Source organism: Hemicordylus capensis, chromosome 16 (genome assembly GCF_027244095.1).
Source record: "Hemicordylus capensis ecotype Gifberg chromosome 16, rHemCap1.1.pri, whole genome shotgun sequence".
NCBI classification, from domain to species: domain Eukaryota; kingdom Metazoa; phylum Chordata; class Lepidosauria; order Squamata; family Cordylidae; genus Hemicordylus; species Hemicordylus capensis.
The window spans coordinates 1387908-1403334 of NC_069672.1; the positions used below are offsets into that span (position 1 = coordinate 1387908).

At 56.9% G+C, this 15427-nt stretch overlaps 1 protein-coding gene across 2 annotated transcripts; it reads right to left on the reverse strand.

Moving 5' to 3' along the window:
• Positions 1–205: 205 nt before the first annotated feature.
• Positions 206–15017, reverse strand: ZBTB48 (zinc finger and BTB domain containing 48). Of its 2 annotated transcripts, none has more exons than XM_053280948.1 (11): positions 14865–15017; positions 11766–12467; positions 7610–7890; positions 6345–6456; positions 5369–5461; positions 4912–4998; positions 4090–4244; positions 3839–3975; positions 2471–2635; positions 1524–1612; positions 206–539 (listed from the first exon to the last, which is right to left on the reverse strand). In XM_053280948.1, the coding sequence occupies exons 2-11, from the start codon at positions 12459–12461 to the stop codon at positions 261–263; spliced, it is 2094 nt and encodes a 697-aa protein (XP_053136923.1). In that variant the 5' UTR covers positions 12462–12467; positions 14865–15017; the 3' UTR covers positions 206–260. The 2 variants fall into 2 exon arrangements, with proteins under 2 accessions (XP_053136923.1, XP_053136922.1); XM_053280947.1 differs by having other exon boundaries at positions 7610–7893.
• Between the last annotated feature and the right edge of the window lie 410 nt (positions 15018–15427).

Consider the following 15427-nt stretch of genomic DNA (forward strand, 5'->3'; position numbering starts at 1 on the left):
CGTTCTCCGGCCAGATCCTTTTGGGCCCCTTCCAGTATGAAGAGCACCCATACAGCACCTCTCTGGGAAGCACGCACATCTTTTTTGCACAACTGCTGAAGTGTTCCACTCTAGGAGGCAGAACAAGGCGCACTTGACTCTTAAGGGCTCGACGGGGCTCCCTGGGTTTGCCTCCCGCCCTGGGCCAGCCAGCTTCAGCCACCAGGAGGGAGACCACCTGCCTTTATTGGGGAAGGGGCTTGACAGGGGGGAGGAGGCGGCTACGTTTCACAGTCCTCTGGGATGGTGATGATGAGCGAATGTCCAAGGACCTCCGTGGGGGCAAAGTTCTCGTTGGAGCAGAGTCTGGGCCCAGGCAGCTCCGGCTGGCCCAGCGACTCCACAATGACTTCCGCCGAGTCCACCTCGAGGACCTGGGGCGACTGCAGGGCCACCACCACCGCCTTCTCGTCCTCGATGATCAGGTTCCGCAGCTTGCGCTGGCGGGGGTTGTAGTTCTCCACCCGGTCGTGGATCTCCATGTGGCGCCTCAAATGGGCCTGTGGGGAAGCAAGGCGAGGGGGCCCGTCACGGGCCTCTCCAGCTCCAGGCAGAGGGGAGGGAGGCGGGCAGCTATGAGCCAGAGCGTCCTGGCTTTGGCTCCGACCTCACGAGGAAGCCTTGGGCGAGTCTCTCTCTGCCAGGCCCTGGTCTGCAGTCTAGGGACAGGAACGTGGGGAGCTGCCTGAGGGAGACCGAGTCAGGCGCTGGGTCCATCTCGCTCAGGACTGTCTACACGGACTGGCAGCAGCTCTCCAGCCCCACCTGGGGATGCTGCCAGGGAGTGAATCTGGGACTTCCCGCATGCTAAGGAGATGCTCTTCGAGTGAGCTATGGCCCCTGCCCCTGAGGGAAGTCTCTTGGGGTGCTTGCAGGTCGTCTCCCCTCCAAAGGCGACAAATCATGCCCAGGGGCGTAGCAAGGTTGGAGGGGCCCAGAGACAAGATTTTAAAATGGGCCCCTCGCGGATATACAGACACAAACACACTTCACAATCGATCGTGCACTCACACCCACATCCCCATTATGAATACGGTGAATATCTAAGTTCACATTGAATCTCAGTTTTTTTACTCTCTGCTCCTGCCGATCTCCAAGAGACTCAACGTAATTCATAGGGGGTGCAACATGGGCGGGTGGGGAGTCTTGTGATGTGCCTCTGGGGGGCCCCTCGAGGCGGGGGGGGGCCCAAGACGACTGCCTCCCCTTGCCTAAGGGTAGTTACGCCCCTGAGCATGCCTGCTACCCCAAGGCCAGCTCTCCTCCTGTAAGTGCTGAGTGTTGATATCATGGAGGTTAACTTCTGAACAGTGTCCCCGTGCCCTGATGTGGGGGAGAGCAATGTACGTTTTGTTAAGAGAGGAGGAGGCAAGGGGCAGAGGGGGACAGGCTTGGTGTCCTCTCCCCACTCAGGCCTGCCCCCTCCCACCACCGTCTGCCTCCAGAGTGCAATCATTCGGAATCAGCACACGCACCCCCCATACCTGCCGCGTGAACTTGTAGCCGCACTCCGTGCATTCGAACTTCCGCACTCCTTTGTGCCTGCGGACATGGACCCGCAGCTGCTCCACCGCTGAGGAGGCAAAGTCAGGAGCCTGTTAGGTTTCTGCCCCAGGGTCTGGGGGGGGGGTGCTTCCCTATCATCAGCTATATACTGTGTTCTTCCAACCAAGAGTTCTCAAAGCAGTTTACCTAGGAAAATAAGATTCCCCTTTGGGACAAAGAACTATTAAGGAGACTGCCGGCCCCTTTGAGAACCAGCTGAGGAAGAAGCACAAGTGAGGTGACCTCAACAGCCACAGGAGGGCTGGGGTTGAAAAGGGATGTCTTGGGATGCCTGCTCAGCACCTTTCCCATCGCAAAGCCGCCAAGTAGCAAGAGCAAAAGGATCATTCCTTCGATGCGGGGGCGTCAGCTCCACCTTGCTGCGGGGGACGCTCTCCCCCAGCCCAGGACCCACAGTGTGCAGAGGCCCCCCCTCCCCACGTCTCATGCCAAGGCTGGGAACCCGGTTCCCCCCCCCCCCTGCAAAACAGGCACTTGACTCGGCCACTGAGCTCTACGGCGCCTCCCTCTGGCCGGTGGTGGCCTCCCCGGAGCTGAACTTGAGCTCTGGGACTCGGAGGAGGCCGAGGCGGCAGCAGCAGCAGCCGCCTTCTACCGAGTCAGGCCCTGGGTCCCTCTAGCTCAGTACGGTCTGCGCTGACTGGCAGCGGCTGTCCGGGGTTCCTGGCAGGTGCCTGCCGCTCTCTCAGCCCTGCCTGGAGATGCTGCCGCCGCCGCCGCCGGGGCCTGGATGTGAGTGAGGCCTCCTCCCTGCCAAGCAGAGGCTCTGTCCCTGAGCCCCAGCGCCCATCGGCCCGGCTCTGCTGCTCCCAGGCACCCCTCCCTCCAGCCCCATTCCCCCCCCGCAGAGCTCCCTCCTGGCTACCTTTGAAGGTTTTCCCACAGATCTGGCAGAAGTGGGGCCTCCCCTCCTGGTGCCGGCTGGCGATGTGTCGCAGCAGCGGGCCCTTCTCCGTGAACCTCTGGTCGCAGAACTCGCAGCTGAAAGGCCGCTCGCCCGTGTGGGTCCGGTTGTGCTTATCGAGGCTTGCTGGCAGGTGCACAGGGGAGAGACCAGGAGTCAGGGGGCCGGAAGGAAGGGCCTTCCCAGGGCGGGCCACAGCTGGCCTCGGCTCGGGAGAGGCGGCTCGGGCAGGTCCTAACCTGCCCCCCGCCACTCCGATTCCTGGCTGTAACATATGCAAAAGCTGCGCAGAGCCTGTCTTACGACTAGAGCCTCCAACAGCGAGCAATCCCTATACAGGAGGAACCCCGGAGGGCTACAAAACGCAGGATGCAAAGGCCTTCCAAACCCTCTAACAAATCCCCTCGGCAACCAGAAACAGAAGCAGCGGCCCAAACAGGACCTAGGAAGCTGCCATATACCACGCCAGACCCTTGGTCCATCTCGCTCAGGATTGCCTACCCAGACAGGATTGCCTACCCAGCTGCGGCTTCTCCCAGGTTGCAGGCAGGAGTCTCTCTCAGCCCTCTCTTTGGAGATGCTGCCAGGGAGGGAACTGGGAACCTTCTGCTCTTCCCAGAGCGGCTCCGTCCCCTAAGTGGGGGAATCTCTTCCAGTGCTCACACTTCTAGTCTCCCTTTCATATGCAACCAGGGCAGACCCTGCTTAGCTATGGGGACAAGGCATGCTTGCGACCACAAGACCAGCTTTCCTCTCCTAAAAAGATCTCAAGTGCAGAGCCAGGAAAGATCTTAGGGAATATAGGAAGCTGCCATATACGGAGTCAGACCCTTGGCCCACCTAGCTCAGTATTGTCCCATGTTCCTATGACTGTTGTTGTCCTGTCTTGTCCTGTCCAGCTCCTCTCTCCCAGACAGTGGCTTCCTCGCTCTCTGTCCTGCTTTTCCTCTCACAATCCAGCACAAAACGGGAGCACAGACAGCTCCCAATCTGGCACCCCCCAATAATAACCATGTGTTAAGTGGGTGTATACGCCTGGCAACACACATGGGAAGGGGACTCACAATGTCTCCTTAAGGACCTTCATTGATGGCGTAACCTCAACGCAACGTTGCACAAAATTCCACGGCATCAACGAAGGTCCTTCCGGAGAAATCCTCAGCGTGGGAAGAAGCCTACTGACTGGCAGCCGCGCTCTCCCCTCCGGGGCATCCGGCAGGAGTCTCTCCCCCAGCGCCACCTGCAGAGGCGGCCAGGGACCCACGGATCCTGGGACCGCCTTGTGCGTGCCAGGCAAGGGCTCAGCCCCCTCCCGCCCGGCCCCTGCACCTTGCGTGCGGAAGGTCTTGCCGCAGAGATGGCACTGGAAGGGCTTCTCTCCCGTGTGGGTCCGGAGGTGCATGTTGAGGTTGGCCTTCTGGGTGAAGGCGTGGTGGCAGAACTCGCACACGTAGGGCCGCTCGTTCCTAGCGGGGGGAGGAACCGTCACTCGGGGAGACCCAGCAGAGGCACCGGCTGCGGCGGAAGCCACCAAGGCACCCCCCGGCCGCCCACTCACCCCCCCCGGCCCCCGCACAGACCTGTGCTTGGCCTTGATGTGCATCTGCAGCCCGTTGCGGCTGGAGGCTCGGTGGCCACACTCCTCGCAGACAAACAGCTTCTCCCCGCGGTGCTTGAAGGCCTCGTGGAGGCGCAGCTCCGTCCGGGAGAGGAAGCACTTGGAGCAGGCGGAGCACTGCCGGCCAGAGGGGAGGGGAGCAGCACTGGCGTCAGGCGGGAGGCCCCCCCCCCAGCTTCCCCGGCCCCCACGTGGCAACCTCGCAAGGTGCTGCTGCCTTCACCCCAAGCGGGTGCGCCACACGGCCTCTTGCGCGAGAGAAGCACCTGCAGCCCAACACCTCGCAGGAGAACGCAACAGACCTTGTTGGGAGCAGAGGAAGCTGCCATCTACTGAGTCAGACCCTTGGTCCACCTGGCTCAGTACGGTCTACCCAGACTGGCAGCAGCTTCTCCCAGGTGGCAGGCAGGAGCCTCTCTCTCTCAGCCCTCTCTTGGGAGATGCTGCCAGGGAGGAAACTTGGGAACCTCGATGCTCTTCCCAGAGCGGCCCCGTTATCCCCTGAGGGGAAGATCTCCCAGTGGTGCTCACACTCCTAGTCTCCCCTTCAGATGCAACCAGGGCAGACCCTGCTTAGCTCAGGGGACCACCCGTGCTTGCTGCCACCAGGCCAGCTATCCTCCTGGCGTCCCCACGCTGTTTGGGGCCTGTCCGCAGCTCGCCCCGGGAGTGCCTCTCTTCCCTGCCTCCACTGCTCTTTGCCTTCTCTTCCAGCAGCACACTGGGAAGGCACGCAGGCAAGCACCGCCCCCCCCCCCGCAAGAGTCCACCCTCCTGGGCTTACCGCGTGGGGCTTGGGGGCCCCGTGGAGCTTGATCAAATGGCTTTGCAGGTCCTTCTTCTGCATGAACTGCTGGACGCACGAAGAGCACTGGGGCACAAGAGGGCGGCCCGTCAGTCTCAATGGCGGATGCTGGCGGCCAGTCGGGGCCCACGAGGAACCCGCTCAATGCAGACAGCCCAACTGGCGGGGATGGGGGGGGGGGACAGCTGCTCCCCTCCCTAGCCTCAAAGATACGGCCAAAAACCTGCAAGCAGCTGCTGCTGAGCCATGCAAATTGGGGCCAAGCTGCAGGGGTCAGGGAGGCTGCTTTTCTACTGGGCACAGCACCTGAACCCTCCCTCCCACACATGCAAGTGCTAACTGGAACGGGGGGGGGCACGCTCCTCTGCCCTTTCTTGCTGCAAAGGCCTCCTTGCCCCCACCCCCCCCGTAATAGTCGAGGGTGGGACTGGCTGACCTTGTAGGGCATCTCTCCCGTGTGGGACACCATGTGCATCCGCAGCTCCATCCGCCTCTTAAACACCTCTTGGCAGACAGAACATGTGAATGCCTGGAGAGAAAGGAAGCAAGGCGGTCGGAAGGAAGGCCAGCAGGCAGGCAGGCAGGGGGCACCGTTGCCCAGAACTGCCAGCAGAGGGCAGGCCCGCCCCTTCAGAGAACGCAGGCGGCACAGCCCGCCAGGGACTGGGGGTGGGGGGGCACCACCGCAATGGACTGCTCCCCACATCAGAACCTAGCACAGGGGGCTGCATCCTGAAGCAGGACAGTCTGAGGAGAACTGGGCCACCTGCTTTGCCTGAGCTTGTGGGTCGGCTGCCTGATGGTTCCTAAAAGCTGCCCGTTTTGAGCGAGGGCTGAATCCCAGCTTGGCTCCAACGAAGCTGCTCAGGACCCCATTTCTCAATTCTAGACGGAGACTCAGCAGAGAGGAGACTTCGCCGTTGCTTGCCGTTCTTACGGCTCTGGTGCGAGACACCTCTTGGGGGCCTGAGCACGGCCCCACCTCCCGCACAGCCCCACTGGTCCTCCCTGACCTGGACCAGCCATGAATCCGGCCCGGCCAGGCCTGAGCCGTGGTCTGAGCCTCTCTCCACCAAGGCTGGCCTGGCTTGCTCAGAGCCGCTTGGGAACTGCCTCCGTGGGACTGCTAACCCCAAACTGGGCTCTGGGCCCATCCCGCTCCTCCTGGGGGACAGTCCCAGCTCTCCAGCAGACTTCGGTCCCTATCCTGACAGGCCCCGTGACCTTGGCTGCCTACAGACCAGTGCAGAGGCAGCAAGCAATGGCCCAAAGCAACTTCATGCGCGGAGAGAGGAGGGGTGTCCAGACCTTCCGGATTCCCACCTCCCCACCCCCAGCCCACTGAGGGGATCACGGCCGCTGCTTCAACAGTTCTGCCGGGGTTTCCCACCAGCCGCTACCCCGGCCGATACCTGCTCGGAGCGGTTCATGCAGTTCCTCGCCTCGTGCTCCAGCAGGTTTTCCTTCCGGAAGTAGCACTTCCCACACTTGGAGCACTCAAAGGGCTTCTCACCGGTGTGTTTCCTGCAGGTAGTGGGGACAAAGAGAGTAGCTGTGACCCACTGCAAGGAGCCCTGTAGGCACACCACGCTGCTCACGCAAGGGCACTGGTTGGACACAAGAGGTGGGAAGCCAGCAACGCCCTGGAAAACCCACAGGCCAGCCTTGCACAGAAATGCACAGTACTGTGACCTTAACCAACTCACAATTTTTGTAATCGGCTAAAAAATAAATAAATCCATCATTAATCAGGCAACAGGTTTCTCTTTAAGAAAACTTTCTGGTGCCTGCTTACAGGGGCACCATAAAAGACAAAAGAAATCCTGTTTTTGTCTCCAAAACTATTGCTATAGTCACATGCAAATGAATGCTGATTTAACAGAATGCAACTCATTTGATTACTCAACTATGATTTATTTAACCAAGTGACAGAACTACTAGCAAGGTTTGAGGGCTGCTTCTCATACCAGCATTTATATGCACTTATAAATATATACATATGTATATCAATTGTGAACTGCCCAGGGACTTTTTCCGTATAGGGCAGAAGACAAAATAAATAAATAAATAAATTTATACACACACACACAATCTACACACACTTTAATATTGAGCTAGATGGACCAAGGGTCTGACTCAGTATATGGCAGCTCCCTATGTTCCTATTTCAGATGCTTTTAAGGAGAGGAGAGCTGGTCTTGTGGTAGCAAGCAGGACTGGTCCCCTTAGCAGAGGAGGGTCCACCCTGGTTGCATTTGAATGTGAAACCACATGCGTGAGCACTGGAAGATCTTCTCCTCAGGGGGTGGCGCTTCTCTGGGAAGAAGATCTAGGTTCCCAGTTCCCTCCCTGGCAGCATCTCCAAGATAGGGCTGAGAGAGATTCCTGCCTGCAACCTTGGAGAAGTGGCTGCGTCTGTGAAGACAATACTGAGCTAGATGGACCAATCTAGGTTGTTGGCTTTCCAGAGGCATCTAGTGGGCCACTGTGGGGAACAGGGTGCTGGACTAGATTGACCTTGGGCCTGATCCAGCAGGGCTCTTAGGTTCTTATGCATAAACAAGTCTGGGTGCTGGCACTGCTTGGACTCTACGGGAATCCGTCCTAATGGGACAGACTGTCGGCCGCTGTCCCGGGCCCCTTCCCCAGGTGAGCAGAAGGCGCAAGGACGACTTGCCTGTTATGCACTTTCAGGTAATACTTGCTGAGGAAGGACTTGTGGCAGGTGGGGCACTCCACGGGCTCACTGGCGCCTCTGCGGCTGGCGAGCGCTGCGGTCTCCAGGTCACCATTCCCTGCGGTCTCGGAGCTGCTGGGCTTTGGGGTCAAATGAGCTCTCCTTTTGGTCCTCAGGTTCTTCTTCCCCGGAATGTAATCCTCATCAGTGTCCTCCTGGCCCTTGACTTCGGCGTCCTCTTTGGCGGAGGGGTTACTGGACCCCAGAACCGCCTCTGTGTCCTGCTGGGATGAAGCGGGGCGGTTACTTCTACACATTCACCACAGTGAGATCGCATTTACCACCACCACCACCACCGAATCCTCGCATGAGGGCTAGCCACTTGGTCAGCTTAAAACAAAACAAAAGCAAAAAACAACAACAAACCAACCACTGGCCAGTTATGCTCAAAAATGGCCAACCATTTGAAGTCTTAATTGAATAGCATTGCGACAAAGAGACAGATTACAAACCCCAAACTAGTTCATTGTTCTGAAACAGAAATTCCAAACGTTATTATTACTTGTTGCTAATCATGCTGTGCAAATACAGACAGGTGTGATGAAGAGATGGAATCGTTTGTCTCCATTTTCATCCTAGAATTCCAGGAACAGCCCAATTGTTGTACATTTACAATGAAAGCAAAGACTATGTGCATGGCAACTAATGCAGAGGAGGAGCTGGTCTGGTGGTAGCAAGCATGAATGTTCCCCTTTGCTCAGCAGGGTCCGCCTCAGCTTGCATTTGAATGGGAGACTCCATGTGTGAGCAGCACTGTAAGGGATTCCTTCTTAGGAGATGGGGCCATAACTCAGTGGCAGAGCCCCTGCCTGCTTGCCTGCAGAAGGTTCCCAGGTTCCCTCCCTGGCAGCATCTCCAGGTAGGGCTGAGAGAGACTCCTGCCTGCCACCTTGGAGAAGCCGCTGCCAGTCTGTGAAGACAATACTGAGCTAGATAGACCAAGGGTCTGACTCAGTATATGGCAGCTTCCTATGTTCCCATGAGGGAGTGCCTGCAGAGAGAGAGAGAGAGAGAGAGAGAGAGAGAGAGAACGAGAACGAGAACGAGAGAACGCGCACACATGTGGGATATTCAACACCCAGGTCAAACTTGGGTGAGTGACAGGGTATGCACCCGACAGAGCACTGCTGCAGCTGATCCCAACTCCCTAACAAGTGAAACTGAACCACATCTGTGCTTACTGCCCTTTAGATGTCTAGGGGTACACTGAGAACACCTTTGGTGTACACCTGAAGACACCAAGCCAGTTCACCTGACTGTCATCAGGTCAGGGCAAGTGCCCCAGCATCGTTTGGGAGCTGCTGCACACACCCTAGTTTCTTGTGATCTTGTGCAAGCGAAACAGCAAGCCCAGAGGGGAAGGAAGGGGTGACCTGGGAGAGAGGAGGAGCTGGGCCAGACAGTGATTCCTCCTGCCTTGGAAAAGTGCTGGGGACCAGAGAGCTGGGCAGGCCACTGACAAGGCTCATGGTATTTCCGGAGCCTTTTGCACAGCTCTTGCAAGACGTGCCTCATTCGTTATGTTGAGCTGAGCTTTGCGGCCAAAGGCGGACTCTAAAGGGCCCTGGCGCTCTTTGCTGGCAAAAGGGGCTCCAGGTCCTAAACCTGCTCCCTGAGATAAGAGATGACTCCCCACTCCCATCTGCGGATACTGAAGCACAAACAGCAGGCGGGGCTTGGAAGGAGAGCTGCGTGCAGTGAGGGCAGAGAGACTACTGCTTACACTTGCTTTCTATTAGTTCGTGCTGTACTAGGACAAAATTCATGGATTTGCTAGTCTTTGCTGACAGTTGTGCTTTTGTGCGTTTGGGATGGAGGAATCAGCAGCACTCTGGCATTAATGGTAAGCGTGTGGGGAGGGGCGGGGGGGGGGGGAGAAAACCACAGCTTTCTAAAACTGCTGTTGAAGCAGCAGCACTACCAGTGCTCCCCAATGCATATCCAGGGTTTCCCTACGCTTATCCGTATGCACACTAGGTTAAAATATATATACACATCAGAATGCTGCAGTTGGGCAGTTTAAATCCTGTCCCATGAAGAGCTCAATGCCTCAATCTGGAAAAGGTTTTCGTTTTAACAAAATGCAAGTTGTGATGTATTTCTGACCCATCTATTTATTGTTTTGTTCCAGTTAAGCATTATTTCAACTGGCAGCAAAGAAACAAGGGCAGGTTTTTAAAGAGTCACGATCTGGTTTTCCCACAGCTGCCATGCAAATTTACACACACACAAAAAGTAACTGCACACACAAAAAGAACCCTTAGAGACCCATGTGCACAGCGATACTAAAAATCCTGACAGATCAGGTCAAGGATGGATAACACACATAACTTGCAGACTCCTCTCTGAGTCCCAAGAATTTGTACTATGTACAGCCAAGTTTCTAGCCCTCATGGCTCCTCAGACAAGCAAGAGCATGAGGAGTTTGCATCTGCAGGGCCAGCTCACCAACCCAAAGACCCCGACAGCCGCAATGTCCCCTTAAGTGCATTCTGTGCCTATTGCCAGGGGTTCTGGTTCCTAGCTCCAGACTGATCTTGATTAGCCCCAGCTTGCTGCCCTATTCAATCCAGTGCTGGTTGCTGGCGTTTCCTTTGTTGCGTTTACACTGTGAGCCGCTTGGAGAACCTTTTTCTCAGCCCTTTGGCTACATAAACAACTTGGGTGTTGTTGAAAAGCGGTATCTAAATATTATCCACAACAACATATCCAGGAACAACAGACCCACTGCAAACACAACACAGTTGCCTGCCATTGCTGATCTTCCTTTGCAATGCTACAGGGATGGGCACAAACACCTTCGGGAGGCCCGGGGTGGTGGTGGTTTCTTTAAGGCACAGGGAGGGTGCTCTCACCTCCCCCGCCACATTCCCCCCTCTGGCACTCATCCCAAAGTCACTGCTGCGGGGCTGCAACATACCTCTTTGCAGCGTCCTACCAGAAGTGGCTGATGTAGCCTCATGGCAGCAATTCTGGGGAAAGTGCTCGAAGGGAAAATGCAGTGGTGGTGTGGAGCGAGGGGAAGAGCACCCTCCCTGTGCCTTAAAGAAATCCCCCTCCCACCCAAACCAGCTTGAATGCTGGACATCTGAACCAGTTCATGCACATCCTTACTGGCTACCTCCCAGGGCCAGCTCCTGGTCCACGCAGGCCTCACAAGGACCCTGCACAAACTAGGTGGACATTCTGAGCTGGCCTGCAATTTACAGGGTGTTCTGCAAGAGATGGACTCGGTCTGAAAAGGTTCCAGCTCTGAAGTACCAAACACACAGAAACAGTCCATGAGCCAGCTGGGCTGATTGGTACCATCAAGGGTGGAGAGGACACATACTCAGGGCAATTGCTGGAAAGGTCTGCACTCCCAGAGATGGAAAACTGCTGATAGCATGGCCAGACTTTCAGCTTTCAGGGTGTTCTCATGCTTTGATTCTTCTGATCTGCAGTGGCCAAATTTCTAGCAGTGCCTTAAAAGCTTTGGAAAAATTTTAAAACTCAAACAACTACTATAAAATTGTATCGGTGTTGTCAGAGGAATGGAAATGAAAATTGGCAGGAAAGATTGTGCCATGGAGAGAGAGTTCCATTTGTTCATCGTCAACCTAACCCTTTCCTTTGCGCAAAAATGACTGCAATTTTACCCTATTCATTTGGGGGCAGGGCTAAACAAGGGGGGATAGCACCCAGAAAGCTGCAAGAGCAAAAACCAGTTTTCCACCCATAGGGGGAGACCTTGTCAAAAACCACTATAAGCATTCATCCCTGAGTTCGTAAAAGTCAAGTCAAGTGTGCCATCGAGTCGGTGTCGACTCCTGGCGAGCACAGAGCCCTGTGCCAAAATTGGTGGTCCTGGCTCATGGAGTGCAAACCCACAGGCCTCATAGCCGCCCCCTTCCCTTTGGGACCCAATCCCAGGGAAGACCCTCATGTTGTGCTCCCTTTGCCCTCTCCCACATAGACGGCCAGCAAATTTGTACAGGTGCTGCTTTGGCTCCAGCATCTCTTGCTGCTTTAAGGCGCCATTACTCTCTCCCAGGAATGGGTCTGAAAGGGACCAAGGCCACCCCCAGGTAGGACCCCACAGGACCCCACACGCCACCTCGTGCCTGGCGCCCGCGTCCTCGGTGGCTCCTCTTTTCAGTGGCCTTTTTAGTTCTCTCCATTCCGGGGCGCTCTTTACTTCACCTGCATCGCTCAGGGCATGGCTTTTGGGAGCCCTTTTCAACCTTCCCCGGAGGAGGCAGGGTCTCTCTCTCTGCCCCTGGCCCGCTTTGCCCCCTTGCCCCCGGGGGCAGGGGCCGGGGCTGGCTTCCTGGGCCGAGACACTTTCGGGCACGGCCTGGGGGGCCGGCGGTGGCTCCCCGGGCGCATCCGGGAGCTGCTTGGCAGGCCCGCCGAGGCCTTTGTCGTGCGGAAGCTGGCCATTCTGGCCACTGCTCTCTGGGCGCTTGGGCTTGAACTCCTGGCACAACCGGACCGCTTCAGGGACACAGAGCTCCTTGGCGGCAGCCAGGAGGGTCTCCCAGTTCTCTGGGGTGACCGCCAGGTGCCCCGTGTAGAAGAAGTCGAGGAGGAGCGCGAAGATCTCCACAAAGGTCTCCGGCAGGATGACACGGCTGGAACACCCGTCATACATGCTCTGGAAGAAGGAGCTGCAGCACGCCAGGACGCTCCAGTGCGCCTTGAACACCAGGCTGCCCACTGCCAGGGTGGCGTCACAGTACTGCCCGCTCTCCCGCTGCTTGTTCAGTTCCTGCAGAACTCGCACGCTGTGCTGGACAAAGGAGCCTTCCATGGCCTGCTGCAAGGGAAAGAGAGACACGTGAGGCGAGTGGGGGGAGAGGGCAAGGCATGCCTCACCCCTCCAAAACCATGCCTTAAAGCAGCAGTTCCCAACAGAGGGTACTTGAAGGAATCCAAGGGGGTACTCAGAACCCCCCTGCCTAAGTTGCTCATACATTTCAAACTTCATTTTACATTTCTATCCCGCTCTTTCTCCAAAGAGTCCAGAGCAGTGTACATGGTTAGGTTTATCCACACAACAACCCTGTGAGGCAGACTAGGCTGAGAGAGAAGCGACCGGCCCAGAATCACCCAGTGAGTTTCATGGCTGAATGGGGATTAGAACTCAGGTCTCCCCAGTCCTAGACCCAACACTCTAACCTCTATGCCACACTAGCTCTTTCATAAAGAGTGCTTTTCATAAGCAGTCTTGCTGAAATTAATGGGACAAGTTTACTTGTCCTATTAATTTTTATTTTTATATCCTGCTCTTCCTCCAAGGAGCCCAGAGCGGTGTACTGCATACTTAGGTTTCTCCTCACAACAACCCTGTGAAGTAGGTTAGGCTGAGAGAGAAATGACTGGCCCAGAGTCACCCAGCTAGTATCATGGCTGGATGGGGATTTGAACCCGGGTCTCCCCGGTCCTAGTCCTAGTCCTCCCCGGTCCTAACCCTAACCGGCTCTAACCACTACACCACATTGGCTCGTTCAGTGCAATGCAAGTACTCATGAGTAACTTAGTTTGGATGCGAGTCAGTGACTGGAGTAGCATGTCTCATGGCTGTAACATTTAAATGAGTGTGCATACACAACACACACAGAATCTCTATGAGGTACCTGAGCAGAAGGTCTGCAACAAGAGGAGTTTTTTTTAATAAACTGCATTGGACAAGCCTCATCTGAATAACGTGGATCTTTCATGCTCCAGCAACACACACACACACTTATATTTATAAAAATATGAACGGATGAAATAAACACAGGATGATATAGACAACAATCTGCCTGACCTTTCAAAACTCATGCACATATAATCTTTTAAAATCCACATTATCTTTTCTAGCTCAACGGTAACACCTTACAGCTCTTAAGGTCATTCCCAGCTTAGTCAGAGGTGGGCTCACGGTACGGTCAGACCTTGACTCAAAGAGCAATCTTATCCAGCAGCTATTAAACAGGAGCAAAGGAAGCGGCCTTTTGCCGAGCCAGACCTCTGGTCTCTCTATCTAGCTCGGTACTGTCAGCACTGACCGGCAGCGGCGCTCCAGGGCTCCAGGCAGGCGGCTTCCCCAGCCCTCTCTCGGAGATGCTGCCCACCTGGGCCCTTCTGCATGCCAAGCAGGGGCTCTGCCACTGAGCTACGTCCCCCCATCTCCAAGCAAGTTGCTGCCTGCTGAGTCAGACCTAGCGCAGTCTTGTCTACCCGGATGGGCAGCGACTCTCCAAGGCTCCAGGCCCTCCCTGGAGATGCTGCCAGGGAGCCCTCCTCCTGGGAACCTTCTGGACCAGGCAGAGGAGCGGACGAACTCCGGCCCCACCATCCCCTGAGGGGAATACCTTGCAGCAGCAGCAGCAGCAGCAGCAGCAGCGCTCACAGGCCAGCCCTGCACAGCCAAGGGGTCAACAAGGCAGGCTGCTGGCTGGGCTACCACAAGCCCAGCTCTCCTCCCCAAAGCCCCTCCACTCCTGTGCCCCACAGGGCATGGAGGGGGGAGGCAGGACTCCTGCTCTAGGAAGGGGGAGTTGCTGCCCCCCCAGCCAGCCAGCCAGCCAGTGGCCACCCGCCCCCCGCCCCCCACTACCCCAGAGGCAGAGGGGCAGCCAAGAGCAGCAGAGCCCCCCTGCACGTCCTCCTCCTGGGGAGGGAGGGAGCAGCTCGGCCCGGAAGAGGAGGAGGAGGAGGAGGAGGAGGAGGACTTCTCGGCAAGCGCCAGCCAGGAGTGGCCACCAGGAGGTGGGAGCTCGAGGGAGCTGGCTGGGAGGAGGGACTCCTTCATGGGGGGCGGGTGGGTGGGGCGGGAGCGGGTGCTGTTGTTGTTGTCGTCATGGGCACATTATTATGGGCAGGCAGCTGGAGAGTACCAGGACTGGCGTGTTCCAGGATTATTACTGTTGCCATTATTGTTAATTATTATTATTGCTGCTGCTGCTGTCGGGTTATTCCTGACCCGCCCCTCCCCCCAGCAGGGCTGCAGAAGGAGGTGAAGTTGTGCCTCTGAGGGGGAAATGAAGGCCACTGATGGAGTGCGGGGTGGGGGGGTGGACAGGGTTGCACCCCCCCTTGCTGCTCCGCCTCCTCTTCCTCCCCCCCCAGCTCTGGGGTGCTGGAATTTGGAAAAAAGACAAGACAAAATAATAAGCAACCCCAACCCCCCCCCTTTGCATGCATGCACACACGCCTCCCCCCCCTTTACCTCGGCCTTCTCCCCTCCCCCCACTACGGCGCGCGCAGCCCAAGCGAGGCTAGAGAGCGGAGCCAGACCGCCGCCATCTTGTCCGCCGTGACGTCAGCGCAGAGGGCGGGGCTGGGAGGAGGCACGGCGCACGTCTGGGCGGGGACATGCGGATGAAAGGGCGGGGCCACGGGGGGCGGCCCCGCCCCGCCCCGCCCCGCCCGCCTTTCCTGGCCGCTGCCGGGCTGAATTCGGATTAAAGGCGGTGTACTGCTTCTGCTGCGTGCGGGCGCCTTTTCCTCCGGGCTGGGAGGGTGGCGGGAGCAAGCATTGCCAGATTCATAGTCGCTGCGTTTTGGTTCTGAGGACTGTGAAAAATTAAATCCTCCTGGGTTGCGTGGGGAGGGAAAAAATGGCAAGAGATGCCGCTGAGCATGTGCAGAGTGCATATTTTGCTCATTGTCACCGCCCAGAGATGCAGGTTTTGTCCGGTACTGCATATAAATGTGTTACATAAATAAATGTTTGCTGGTATTTTTCCAGGGGTGGCCAGCCTGACCACAGAACAGCCCTTCTGGATCAGG